General features: G+C 36.7%; 1 protein-coding gene across 4 annotated transcripts in view; it reads left to right on the plus strand.

Moving 5' to 3' along the window:
* The first annotated feature begins 2,390 nt into the window (after window positions 1–2,390).
* Window positions 2,391–15,110, plus strand: part of LOC128011636 (globoside alpha-1,3-N-acetylgalactosaminyltransferase 1) — a 49,975-nt gene continuing 37,255 nt past the window's right edge. The window contains exons 1-2 of one of the 4 annotated variants that reach the window (XM_052594284.1): window positions 2,391–2,539; window positions 10,847–10,957. In XM_052594284.1, coding sequence (XP_052450244.1) covers window positions 2,487–2,539; window positions 10,847–10,957 — 164 coding nt within the window. In that variant the 5' untranslated portion in view covers window positions 2,391–2,486. The remainder of the gene's footprint in view (window positions 2,540–10,846; window positions 10,958–15,110) is intronic. The other 3 variants (XM_052594291.1, XM_052594304.1, XM_052594331.1) reach the window with 3 other exon arrangements.

Here is a 15,110-nt window from a genome sequence, read left to right on the forward strand (position 1 = left end):
CTTGATCTTAGTGCTGCGTTCGACACCATAGATCATGACATACTCATAGATCGATTACAAAACTATACAGGTATTCAAGGGCAGGCTCTAAGATGGTTTAGATCCTACCTGTCCGATCGCTACCATTTTGTTTACTTAAATGGGGAGTCATCTCATTTATCATCAGTAAAATATGGAGTGCCACAAGGATCCGTCCTAGGTCCCCTTCTATTTTCAATATACATGTTGCCCCTTGGTAATATTATTAGAAAATACGGAATTAGCTTCCACTGTTATGCTGATGATACTCAGCTATATATCTCAACGAGACCAGATGAAACTTCCCAATTATCTAAGCTAACAGAGTGTGTTAAAAATGTAAAAGATTGGATGACAAATAATTTTCTCCAATTAAATTCGGATAAGACAGAGATACTAATTATTGGACCAAAAAACACTACACAGAATCTTGTAGATTACAATCTGCAACTAGACGGATGTACTGTTACTTCCTCTACAGTCAGAAATCTGGGTGTTATATTAGACAGCAATTTGTCTTTTGAAAATCATATTTCCCATGTTACAAAAACTGCATTCTTCCATCTTAGAAACATTGCCAAGCTACGAAACATGTTATCTGTTTCTGATGCAGAAAAGCTAGTTCATGCATTCATGACCTCTAGACTGGACTATTGTAATGCACTTCTAGGTGGTTGTCCTGCTTCGTCAATAAACAAGCTGCAGGTAGTCCAAAATGCAGCAGCTAGAGTCCTTACGAGGTCAAGAAAATATGATCATATTACCCCAATTTTACAGTCTCTGCACTGGCTACCTATTAAGTTCCGTATCAGTTACAAATTATCATTACTTACCTATAAGGCCCTAAATGGTTTAGCTCCTGTGTACCTAACTAGCCTTCTACCACGTTACAATCCATCACGCACCCTAAGGTCACAAAACGCTGGACTTTTGGTAGTTCCTAGGATAGCAAAGTCCTCTAAAGGAGGTAGAGCTTTTTCACATTTGGCTCCCAAACTCTGGAATAGCCTTCCTGATAATGTTCGGGGTTCAGACACACTCTCTCTGTTTAAATCTAGATTAGAAACACATCTCTTTCGCCAAGCATTCAAATAATGTATCTTTTAAATTGTGAGTGTAGTTGCATCTGATCAAAGGTGCTTTTTTATTCATTAGCTTGGGTTAAACTAATTTTACTTTGTTGGATCAGCAGCTATGCTAATGATGTCTGTATTTTGTTTCTATGTTTCGCCATGGGATTTACATCCCGTGGTAACTAGGATTTACACAAGCTCCAGTCTGGATCCAGAACACCTGAGAAAAGATGATGCTGACCCTCAGAGGACCTCAGATGATGCTAACCCTGAATCAACAAACAGAACTAACAATTATTGCTAAATGTGTGACTGAATCATATAATAACTTAATTAATAATATTGATAGTTCATCGTCTAGCTGACTACGTCTTGTATTATTATTATTATTATTTTTATTTTTTCTAAAATCCTGTCAAATGTGCACAAACTACTAGCTACTACTAAATATTGTAGAAACATAATTTTCTGTAAAGTTGCTTTGTAACGATTTGTTTTGTAAAAAGCGCTATACAAATAAACTTGAATTGAATTGAATTGAATTGATATTTTCCAATATACTGCAATATATTTTTGTTTCATAAGGGCCAGTCTGGCCATTTTTTTGTACTGTCTGGAGGTCTTGCATTTTGTTCTGCAAAGGCCTACAGTATATTAAGCATGCCCATGCAAAAAGTGCATACACTTACTTGTGCGCACATTGTTAATTACATGTATTTTGATTGTTTTTGTTGGCAAATTGATAAGGAACACAAAAAACTATTAAACTAAACAATTACACCTGCCTATCTGTTTGACTGACAGTTTTAAGCACTGAGATAGAACTGACTTGTAATAAAACGTGTTCAACATAAAAATTTAATTTTAAAAGTAGCTTAGATGTAGCAAGCTACTGTTGACGTAGCTTAGCTTGCTACATTTCCCAGGGGGGTAGCTTCAGTGTAGTGAAGCTTCATTTACTGTAGAGTACTACATTTTCCAAGTAGCTTGCCCAACACTGTGCATAGTGTTATATACAAAAGATTGTGTTCCAAAGATAAATGAGCCTTGAGGGTTTGACATGAGGGTGATCACTGTTTTCTTAAGATGCAGAATCGTTTTGATGGTACAGTCTCTTCCGTTTTGAATACAAGGTTGTGCTCATGCTAGAAACTTTGTGTAGGCTCAGGAATCATTATCTGAAAAACATATTGAGTGTATATCCTGTCCAGTTGAGCTACAGGAACACTGTAGGTAAGTACAACTTGCTGTGCTCACCAAACATTTTTGTCATCACAAAACACTGCTTACCCCTTCCTGGCCCCTCCTTCCTTGTCTGCACTACATTATTGTTTGAAGTTCTGACTGACAATCGGTCCTCCAGTGATAACAGCCGCAAAACCTAAAGCAGGAATAATGAAAGTAAATTTGTATTTATTTCTTGCGTTGACTGGCTTCTCACTAACTGGGTATGTAATTATTCTTTTGAAATGTGCTTGTGGTTTTTAAAATCTTCATATACTCACACATCTGAATTAGAGTCTCCTTGAGTTCCTTTTTTTTAACAATTCCTTAAGTTTTTATAATAATTTAACTTGTTTAAAGTTTATGATTTGGGGAACTCAAGTTTCAGTTAAGTTTTAGCTAAAACGGGCAAGGTTTGTGATGTGATACCCATGTTTTAACCTGCCCTGCCATTTTGGTAGAGAAACTTACAGTTTCAAAAAGGAAGTCAGTAAGACTGCAAAAAGACTGGCAGTAAAATAATCGGTGAACAATGTCATCATGGTTTCATATGGAATAACTTTGATTCTTCTTGTTGTTTTCTCTAAATGAAGATTTATACAAAGGTTAGCCTCCTGGGGTGTATTCCAGAAAGCATGGTTAACTTACTGTTAGCTATACCCTGAACTTTCGGTTGATTAACCCCAAATCTTGCTTAGTCGAAGTATGTGGTTCCAAAAATGCGTCTGGGAGTAAACTGTCTGAAATCGCTCACTAGTTTAACTCATTCACTAATCCCTGTATGGCAATTGACTGGACTAGATCAGATCAGAAAGAAGTGAACGTATACACTGTGCATGAGACTTGGAGCTGTTGCAAAAAAATGGTCACATATGTACTTTTATATTATATGTAAATAATATTAATAGCAATAACACTCAAAATTACTTTATTGTAATTATACATACCTCTGTGTCAGCATTGTGGTTTCATTGATGGTATATTATTTACTTTTTTGTGATGTTTTTATGTGCTTTTATGTACAAAACATACTATTAAGCAGAATCAGATAGGGCCTTATTGCCAAGTATGCTTGTGCATACAAGAACATTTTTTTAGTGACATAAGCTTTTAGTACACAGAGATGACAACAACAACACAGAGAAAAAAAATTGTAAATATAAATACAATGTGAGAGAAGCTGGTTCCCAGGAATCTGAATGACTCCACTGCCGCCACAGTACTGTCTATGATGGTGAGTGGGGAGAGTGCAGGGGTGTTTCTCCTGAAGTCCACGATCATCTCCACTGTTTTGAACGTGTTCAGCTCCAGGTGGTTAAGACTGCACCAGACAGACAGCTGCTCAACCTCTTGTCTGTAAACAGACTCGTCACCGTCCTGGATGAGACAGATTACTGTAGTCTCATCTGCAAACTTCAGGAGCTTGACAGAGGGGTCTTTAGAGGTGCAGTCGTTGGTGTAGGGGGAGAAGAGCAGAGTGGAGAGAACACATCCCTGGGGGGCACCAGTGTTGGTGGGGCGGCTGTTTGATGAATTTCCCCAGTCTCACTAGCTGTTGCCTATCTGTCAGAAAGCTGGTGATCTACTGACAGATAGAGCTAGGAACAGAGAACTTTGTCAGTTTGATCTGGAGGGCTGTTGGGATGATGGTGTTGAAAGCCAAACTAAAGTCCACAAACAGGATCCTCACATAAGTCCCTGTTTGGTCTAGATGTTGCAGGATGAACTTCTTTTGTTCTTCCTGAAGACCTGGTACACATCATCCTCACTGATTTGAAGAGCAGGAGGTGTAAACGGTTTTATAGAGAGATGTTTAGAATGGGTGAGGGGGGATATCATGTTTTTATGTGTATAAATTTTGAGTATTTCCATAATCTCTGACAGTGTGATCTTTTGTTGACATAGTTGTCAGATTTCTAAAATGTATATTAAACCACATCTGTATTAAAGTAAAAAATTATAAGAAAAATGTATAAACATCTTTTGAATGGAATTGCATAACAAGCATTGTGAGTGTCTTATTCATATTCAAGTTTGCATAAAAAAAACTTAATTAACATTCAGCTTATAAGAACACTCTCCTCCATCTCCGGGTTGCCTGTCTCAGGGCCTCTTGAACTTGCGCTTACTGCATCAGTAGCAAGACACACACGTTGTGTAAACAGCAGCCGGTGAGGGAAAAATAAGAAATGTCAAAAGATGGAAGGTGTGTGAACTGGTGAGATGAGGAGACAGTATAATTCGTACAGTTAGGGTCAGAAAAGTCTGTTCAATACAAATATGATGGCACGTTCAGAAATAACAGAGCATTTAAGTAAATGACTGACAGACCTATGTGGCAACATTTTGTTTTTTAATAACTGACGCAGGAAAAGCAGTGCGAACAGGTTACCTGCTGTTTGTCCAATCAATGGCAGTGACACCGCAAATAAGAATGTTAGCCCGGGGCTTAGGAATGTACAGAATGAAACGTCTGTTAATGAATAGCCAGGATTAACAGTAAACCCCAGGTATAGTATGAGCAGTGTGAAACGTGATCACAGATAACCAAGGATTGAGTTATCTGGGGTTTAGTCTGACCCAGGGTTAACAATTTCATGTGTGAGTTTTATAAAAGAATAAACTTCAAATTTTAACCTTTAAAAAATTCTTAAGAAAATGCATATACATTAGGTTTATACAAAATTTCTGAAGCACAATTTCTATCTAACCCTATCTATTCTAACCCTTTAACCCAATTTTGCTTCTCTGCTTGTGATCAGAAATTTTTAAGCCACTAAACCAGGAAAGTTTTCAGTCCTATTATCCAGTAAGCAAATGCATCCAAACAATCCGTCCAAAATAGCGCTAATGTAAAGGGAACCGGGCTGATGACATCAGAGATTGCAGACAGAACAGAGACTTGTGTTGTGTTTTCAGTGAATTATTAATTCCAATGTGTTTTGGTTTTAAACACAAGCTCTGTCATTTTCTTCAGGAGCCGTACAGTAAGCATGCTTGAGTCCATTATATTAATGTGTGTATGAGTGCTCTTGGGGCACTGATCGCACATTGTATTCATGCACAGTAACCATTTAAGATTTTTATGGCCTTAAATCTGATACAAACCTCTCGGGGGACCCCGATGAAGGTCGAAATGTCTGGGAAACTCATAAATATTCATGTTGCTCCGCCCACTGAACCTGAAAATCTCAGAAACTGAAAATCTCGTAACAATGACTGGGAGAAATAACAAAAACGGGAGGGGGCCAGGAGATGGATGTGAAATACGGGAAACTCCCGGGAAAAACTAATGTTGACAGGTAGGGTGATAGCATAGAGATCCTGTTTATCTCTATTTACCCTCTTCTTTTTTCCAAATTTGGACTCTTGATGGCTTGCCCTCCTACTCTCCCTAATTAAGTCACTTCAGAGAAACTGACTTGAGTGAAAAATATATGAAAAGTGTCACTGCGGGATTAAACTGCTCAAGTTGCATATTTTATTTTACTTTTTTTTTTTAAACAGTGGTGCTGATTATAACCAATCACAATAGATTCTGTTGAGCTTATGTATGCAGAAGCATTCAGATGAGTCATCACTGAAACACTCGTTTTGTTCAGTGTGCATGCTCCTGACTGAATTCTACACTCTAGCAAATTCTCATAATAAACAATGAAGTACAGATATACGTACGATGCAAGTAAGAGATTATTTTCAAAATTTAGTCAGCTTCACTGATTATAACGGGAGTGCTTAATCTCATGCTAGACTTGTCATTTCAAGTACATGAAAAAGTTCCACAACATACCATCATAAACACTCCAGATAATATATTTGTTATTAAGGCTGAGCATCAAAGTTCACAAACCACTGTTATATTTAACAGAAAAGCAGGCATGGGCTGCTAGCATGGCAGAATGAGAGAATCAGGATCAGAAAAAGCTTTATTGCCAGGTATGTTTACACATACGAGGAATTTGTTTTCGTGACAGAAGCTCCGCAGTACAACAGAATGACAGCGACAGAACATAAAACACATAATAAAAGAATAAAAAATACAAATAAGTAGATAGTGAATGACAATATACAAATTGAAAATTGTAGGCAGGTATATTACAAAATGCAGTTATGTATGTACATGTATATTATGTGCAAAATTTAAGTGTATACTAAGTATGTGTGTTAGATAAATAAGTGTATGTGTATATAAATATAAAGTGTAGTGTGTTCGCAGTATTTATCAATTGTTCATTAGATGGATTGCCTGAGGGAAGAAACTGGTCCTGTGTCTGGTTGTTCTAGTGCTCAGTGCTCTGTAGCGTCTACCAGATGGCAACAGTTCAAAGAGGGGGTGTGTTGGATGTGAGGGGTCCAGAGTGATTTTGACAGCACTTTTTCTCACTCTGGATAAGTACAGTTCTTGAATAGAAGGGAGGGTTGTACCGATGATTCGCTCAGCAGTCCGGACTACTCTCTGTAGTCTTCTGTGGTCAGATTTAGAAGCTGAGCTGAACCAGACAGTTACTGAAGTGCAGAGGATGGATTCAATGATGGTGGAGTAGAACTGTTTCAGCAGCTCCTGTGGCAGGTTAAACTTTCTCAGCTGGCGAAAGGAAGTACAACCTCTGCTGGGCCTTTTTCACTATGGAGTCAATGTGAATGTCCCACTTCAGGTCCTGAGAGATAGTGTTGGCCAGGAACCTGAATGACTCCACTACAGTTCATGATGGTGAGTGGGGGGAGTACAGGGGGGTTTCTCCTGAAGTCCACGATCATCTCCACTGTTTTGAGCGTGTTAAGCTGCAGGTTGTTCATAGTGCACCAGACAGCCAGCTCGTTGACAGCCAGCTCAACGAGCAGTGCTTCGTTTATTATCACTATCAATCTCAGTTAATCACGATCTCTTAAAGCTCTGTTATAACACAATAAATATATGCGCAATGAATCCTACACAATGTCTATACTTTGTGTGATAAAATGAGAGGATTCATGAGCACGCAATTTCAGCACCAGTGTTGCCAATTAATTTCCAGGGGAAGTTGCTAAAAGCAGATTGATTTATAGCTTAATTACGTTGTGATGTCATTGTGTGACGATGTCATTGCCTAACCTAAGTGTATTTATGAAATATATAAACAAAATATTTTAAATGATAAAAGTAACATAAGAAGATAAGATAACATCCTAGCAGAAAATTACTAGTACCTTTTCAGTTTTCCCACATATTTTTTCTTACAGGGTGTACCTAACTGAACAAAAATTATATATACAAGCTAATAATATGATGTATCATAAATGTGCATTTTTATTGACCAATTGGAACTAGCAACTTAATGAACATTTGATGTTTGTACTGTTGTGAAAATGTGATAATCGACCCATGTTTTTAATTTTACATTTTGTATACAGTATTTTTACTAGGCTACTGTTAAAACGTTTGGACACATTACTATTTTTAATGGGATCATATAACATTGCTAAAAATAATATAATGTTGTGTATTTGGTGTAATGCAGTGTGTTTATGTGGTTTAAGGTTCAAAAAACACATTATTTTCCACATACTGTACATTATTGTTTCTCCTCTATTAAGAGAAATTTCGGCATTGAAACTATTACCTTTCTGAAATGCATCAAGGTTTATGCCATTGCGTTGTGATTGGCCAAATGCCTCTAGTTTGTGACGTGTTGCATATCGCGCTGTGTAAACATAAAACCGTGTCTGCATTTGTGATCAAAGAAACGATAAACAACAAGTTCTACCAATTACTCTACACTGGGTGGTGTTGGCACAGTGGATAAGACAAATGCCTTTGGTGTGAGAGACCCAGGTTTGAATCCACTGTGAGGCATCAATGTGTCCCTGAGCAAGACACTTAACCCCTAGTTGCTCCAGAGGTGTGCAACCTCTGACATATATAGCAATTGTACGTCGCTTTGGATAAAAGCGTCGGCTAAATGAATAAATGTAATGTACACTGAGTGACAGAAGTGCCACACTGTCCTTGCAAAGGTGGAACTGTCCCACTTTATAGAAACAGACGCTGGCATATTGGACTACTCTCACAAGAATCAGTCCTTATCCTCCGTAAAATGCTCTGCACACATCTGAATATTTGGGTTGAACTGTTCTAGAACAGTGTTGTAAATACAACTAAACCACTGATTTCTAGTTGTGTCCTATTTTGGAAGGGCAAAATGAGTCTCTTATGCTAACCAAGCCTGCATTTATTTGATCAACAATACAGAAAAAACATACAGTACAGTATATATATATATATATATATATATATATATATGTGTGTGTGTGTGTGTGTTTGTATGTATGTGTATGTATGTATGTATTTTGATCAAATAAGTGCAGGATTGATGAGCATAAAAACTTCTTTCAAAAACATTAAAATTAGTCATGTGCCCAAGCTGGTTCTATAGCCTATTAATCAAACTTTATCTAAGGTAATCTATTTTTTGTTTGTTGTGTTTGTTATTAAAGCTATGCTGTTATATTTATTATTTAGCAGTAATTTATTCAGTTCCTGAATACTTTAGTAAATGCACATCAGTATTTTATCCTAGCTTCTTATGGGCAGGATTTCCCCTCCCATTTAATCCAAGTTTACTACAGAATCTGTAGTCAGATATTGTCAAATTATTATTAAAAGTAATAATATGATAAAATGTATTGCACTGTTACCTTACATATGCATTATATACACACAACTCAAGTGGAAGTGAAAGAGATGATCAATACTAAGCAAAAAAAAAAAAAGAAGTTAATTTAGTCATACAGTACGTGATGTCATTCATTGTATGCACAAATACAAAGCATCACTTCTTTTTAGGTATGGGGTTTAACTGGTAAAACAGTGTGCACTTAAAAAAACAAAAACAAAACAATGGCCACCTAAAATTTACCATCAAGATAAGGGCCAAAATCAAGACAAAAATAAAATAAAATTTACCCTGAATAACTACACCTTATTTAAATGTACACCTAAACTGCAACAGAAAAGGGCTGTTGAGCTGGGTTTCTATTAATGCTCTAACAGAGCATGAGTTTTGTAAGGTTTACACTCTAAAAGGTCCCTAGCCACTATGAGGGTTGCACCAGGGTGTGCCAATCAAAACCAGTTTAGCAAAGATTACATTTCCTGAAAAATGAACTTTTGGTCCTGGCAGGACCAGTGTTGCAACAATTACAACTGATGTCTATTGAATGTGGTAGTAAACAAGATGTTTTAAAAGCAGTGGCCCGTGTTTTAGAAGAAATGAACATACATGCAAAATGCATGCTTATTGTACCAGCACAAGTGTATTTTAGTTGCATAACTGAAGATTTTCAGTCATTTAGTGAATATATATATATATATATATATATATATATATATATATATATATATATATATATATATATATATTAAGGTTACAGGCCTACGTTCAGCCGGCTATATCTGCCGTAGGATTCTTACCAAAATGGGCATTTTGACATAATTTTGTCGATTAAACACAATACTTCAGATAGCTTAATATTTTCGCGCGTTCTGAGGCGCGCTTTGGTTGAGCGCACGCACAATTCTCACTGCGCGCGCGAGCTCGCATCCTCTGGCTCTTAAATGTTTAACTGTAAAAGCTTAATGTGTTTAATTAACGTGTGCTGTTCAGGTCTCATCAGTGCGCGCCCGCTATCAGCACCCAAGTCATTCACTTTGATCAAGAGTGAATCGGTTGTCCAGGGTTTTTATTTTTATTTTTTATCGCTATTGTTGTAATGTCTGGGAATCCAGAATGCGTATCCATCAACGGAAACATATTAGTTGAACCCAGTTTATTTTACGTGCTTATTACAGAGCAATCCATATTACAGATCTTAAACCTCATACCGTAACAGGAAAAACACCAGCAGAGCTATTTATAAAACGTCACATCCAAACACGTTTTTCACTGTTGAAGCCTGAGCAAAGTCAGTTCAAGACAAACAGCAGGAACAAAAGAAACTACATGACCGAGGAAGACGAGTCATAATATCCTTTGTGGAGGAAGAACCAGTACGAATCCCACATTTCAGAGGAGGGGCAGGAGAAATGGTTGAGTGCAAACGTGATTGAGCGAAAGGATCCTGTAAGTTATGTCTTGCAGGAGGGTCAGAGAACGTGCACTGTGCATGTGGAACATGTTGCCAAGAAACACTGCAGAAGGTACCTTGTGTTAGAGAGAAGTGTCACTGATGATAACAGAGGACCACTGAATTTTTTCTTACCATTGGTGACTGTTCCATGCCAATCATTGAGCCTAAGAGCCCTGAAAACAGAGAATTTGAGTGCAATACCTGCTGTGAAAAAAAAATAAATAATAATAATAATAATATATATATATATATATATATATATATATATATATATATATATATATATATATATATATATATTTGTCTCTTAGCACAATTATTACAGTTAAGCATGTTTACTCAACATTTCTACAATAAATGGTGTCACCACGGCCGCACACTCCTCCCACTATTCCTTTCCTGTTTTTTTTTTTTCTCTCTATCAGACATTCAGTTCTCCGAGTGACTAAAGACACAAAACCTAAATCAGAAATGATGAAATACCTCCAAAACGTTAATACCTTTCTTCTTGTGGTGGCTGGATTGTCACTAACTGGGTATGTATTTACTTATTTGTCATTTGAAGCTGGTTTATTCTTATCTTTAGTGTGTTGTGATTTCAAAGGAATAAGCTACAATCTATCTACAATTAGAAGCAGTGTTTGAAGTAGTGTTTACTAGGACGTGGGCTGCTACAATAAGTATTTTACAGAGAAACACTAGTTGCTAGTGTTGCCAACGATTACTTGGTTCTGGAACAAACATGGTAATGGTGTTTATTACGTTGAACGTGTTGAGAAGAAAGAGAGAACTGAAACTGAAAAAAAAAAATGTTGTGGTGCATTTGTATGATTCTGAATTCTCATTTGGCTTGATGTCCACTTATTTTTCACCAGTGGTTATATGAACACCTCAGAAATTGAACATTATAAATATATATATATTATTTTATATTTAAATATATATCTCAAAGTTTCACCCCTTCAAATTGATTACTTAAAACTGTATTTGTAAAACAAGGCTTTGTATCCGTAAGTTGATGAAAAAGATTTCAGCATTATTTAAAACCCTTGTACTACAAGTCCACTATACTTTGTGTTGTAGCAATCTACAGTACTAAATATACCATAGCCAAATTTATAAGCTTTTTAGCAGAAGTAGTTCCATGCTATTACTATGCAGAAATACATTTCCCCTCTGTCAGAAAGGCTAACTTTATCTTACAAATACTGGAGCAAAAGTCCACAGACAAAGACAGAACATTTTTCACATTTCACATTTTCACTCTATCGCTTTTGGAACTCACACATTGAGTTAAAAATTAAGGATTATCTCTATAATTAACCCACTTTTCATTAACAAGCAGGGCACAATGTATGAATAACCAACTAAAGAAAGATTTAATGATATTCACCTATATATAAATTACATGTTTTTTTTAATTATTCTATACACATTTTAACATTTGATGTTTATCAAAAATGTTACAGGAATTGGTTATTGTGATATGCACAGCTCTGCAGTCACTCCCACTCAAATCTTTCGTAAGATATTTTTTTTTTTTAATTGAATGCATCAAGCACTTTGTCTTTTTTATTAAGTGAAAAGTGTAACTGACCCAAATAATCATTGAAAACTAGCTTTAACTTATACCTTTACAATATCAGTCCCTGCTAATATTCACTGAAGTGAAATACAGCTAAGTATTGATGACCCATACTCAGAATTTGTCACATTTATGCTGTGTCATCCAGGAAGCAGTTGGGGGTTTGGTGCCTTGCTCAAGGGCACCTCAGTCATGGTATTGCCGGCCTGAGGCTCAAACCCACAACCCTAGGGATAGGAGTCAAACTCTCTAACCACTAGGCCATGACTTCCCACATATCTGTTTGCAAAGACGCATGTATTTATTCATCTTATTTCAGGACAGAAAACTTTTCTTAAACCAAATTTGACAGTAATAATATTAGAGGCTCCCTATAAGTAGAACCAATTCCAGTCTCGCCTACGGGCTTTTGCCATTGACATGGGCTTATCCTGCCACCCAGTGAATTCATAGTGAATTCATTAAAACTAAACAGAATGTTAGGGATTAACAGCTGCACCCACCAGTTACATTAATCTTTTTTCTCACAATGTAAAAAAGTGGTGACTGAGGATATCCTGCGTAACATCATTTGTTCTTTTGTGTTGAGTAAATGAAGACAATGTAGTATATTGTGCCCGTGATTGTGTTGTTAAATGGGCACACCTGTTCTGATAGCTCACAAAACAGGGCGGATTTGTTGACTCAAATGTAGGGTGTGACTCTCAGTTGATTAATCATTAAATGACAGGTTGCTTTAAATGAAAAACATGATGTCGTTGCAAGGGGAAGATATTGTTTTTGTTTAAAGAACACATTTTTGATTGCAGTTTTCTCAGTAGCTAATACACAATTCATGAAATGAACCATTTACTCACAGTTATAAAAACAATCTCACACCAAAATATACACACATCAAACTTCAACATCAAAATCAAATATTTTAGTCAAATATCAGTGTCATAACCAAACTTAACACCCTCAGATGACATACAAAACCTACAAATATACAGAATTCTCTAGAAAACACTAGTGAGAGTACTGTACCTAGGCATATCCTTTATATTTCAGCTCCACCCCAATCAAATACACCTGAACCAGCTAATCAAGGGCTACTTAATAATTACAGACAAGTGTGATGGGGCAGGGTTGGAACTGAAGCCTGCAGGATGGCAGCTCTCCAGGAGCAGTTGGAGGTCCCTTAGCAGCTTTGATGTAGTTATTGCTATGATAACAATTAATTTATATGTAGGATTAAAATTCTACATGTGTCAGATTTAATGTCCAACAACAAATACTTTAGCAGAATGAATATTTTATTCAGAATTATTGCATAATAATTATTATTATTGTATTGCGTTCCATCTGTTTACCGCGCATGCGCGCAGCAGCGAGCTCTCGTTCAATCTGCATGACTTTCTAATATTTACAGATTAAAATTAAACCGGAGATGTCAGTTGTGGACAGAGGACAACACAACATCTCAAATGCATACAACAGCACAAAAATAAAATCGTTGTTTGCCATGCTGGATCGATTTGATCCATGATAAATCTTACATTAAGCTGCTTTAAGAATAAGCGTGCACATCAAATAATCCTGACTAACTGGACCTGGATCGAATTAGTAAAATTGCGTGAAATTGTCGTTTATGAAATCGCATTAGTCCATATTGATTTGTTAGTCAGGTTTTAGACTTTAATCCTAGCTTTTCGTAGCGTCTTTTATTTAACAACACCCACTACAGGTGTTACTTGTTTGATATTTTGAAACACACTTGAGGAATTCCCCTCGGTTGAATGCCGGTAGCCATTTTTTTTTTAAGTGGACGAGTTAGGATTGTTGCTGTGGCGGGTTTGCAACAATCTATGATTAAAAAATAAAATAAAAATGATACGTGGACCAAGGTGTCTGAGATTGTTCATTTTCCTGGTGAGTTGCTAATGTGCAGTGACGATATAAGAATAATAATCTAATGATATAATAACTAGTACAGTAGTCCCAGTTTACTTTTAAACAAATTCCCTTGATTAGCCTGTACTTATATTAAAGAGCCACACAGATGGGAAATCAAAAATTACCTGTATTACAGTGTATGATGTAGCTGTCCATCAGTGTAAACAATGTGCAAAGTAATTAAACCAAAAAGTACACGATTTATAAAGTTATTGGCTTCTAAAGTAAGGAGTCGACTCGCTGAAACGAGTCGTTATAGATTTTAAATCTTTTGCCCATCTCTATGTACGTCACTAGGAGCACTTTGCATAATAATCTCCGCCTACCGTCAGGAGACAGTGTGTTTTTAATTGTAAAGGCAAGTTTGTTTTATTTTCACTGCCAAAGAATGACGATCAGAAGAACCAATGGCTAAAATTCCGTTTTACCACATTACCAGAGCAGTACAACAAATCCCTTTCACTGATGACTGCTTTTCTAATCTGGAAGAGTACAAGGCGGGATTTTCAAAGCGTTTGGCCATAAAAGAGGGTTCATTACCAATTTTATTTAGACCAACGAGCATCTCCGAATCACAACGCGAAGTATGATTATGAAGTTATGTGTTTGTTTTCTCCCGAGCGTCTTATCCGTATGTGTCATAGACGTATGTGTGCTGTCTGCAGCCTTTGTCTTTTACAAACACGTCATTAAAATGAACTGTAACTCGGTGAAGAGACATGAGAGAGATATCTATAGAAAGCTTGATATGTCTACTTTAAAACTAAACAAGTGCTGCCAAAAATATTCTTTGATATAGTAATCCATATGAAAACAACGCGATGTCTGTTTTTCATGTCTCCCTTCGTTATATTTAATGTGACCACGCCCCCGCGCGGAACGCGCTATTCAGATTCAAACTGAAGCGCGCGGCTTGAATACACCCACACAGAAGAAAAAGCAGCAAGACTGTTCAAGTTTTTTATTTTACTGTTTGCTTCGCGATGAGAGGAATAAGACACAAGCCGCGTCCGAAATCGCATACTTCCATACTATATAGTAGGCGAAAAACAGTATGCGAAGCAAGTAGTATGTCCGAATTCTCAGTATTCGAAAAACAGTAGGCGAGATGTACCCGGATGGCCTACTACTGCCGGCCAAATTCCATAGTATGCATAGGATGGACACTT

This window comes from Carassius gibelio, chromosome A5 (genome assembly GCF_023724105.1).
Source record: "Carassius gibelio isolate Cgi1373 ecotype wild population from Czech Republic chromosome A5, carGib1.2-hapl.c, whole genome shotgun sequence".
Classification (NCBI taxonomy): domain Eukaryota; kingdom Metazoa; phylum Chordata; class Actinopteri; order Cypriniformes; family Cyprinidae; genus Carassius; species Carassius gibelio.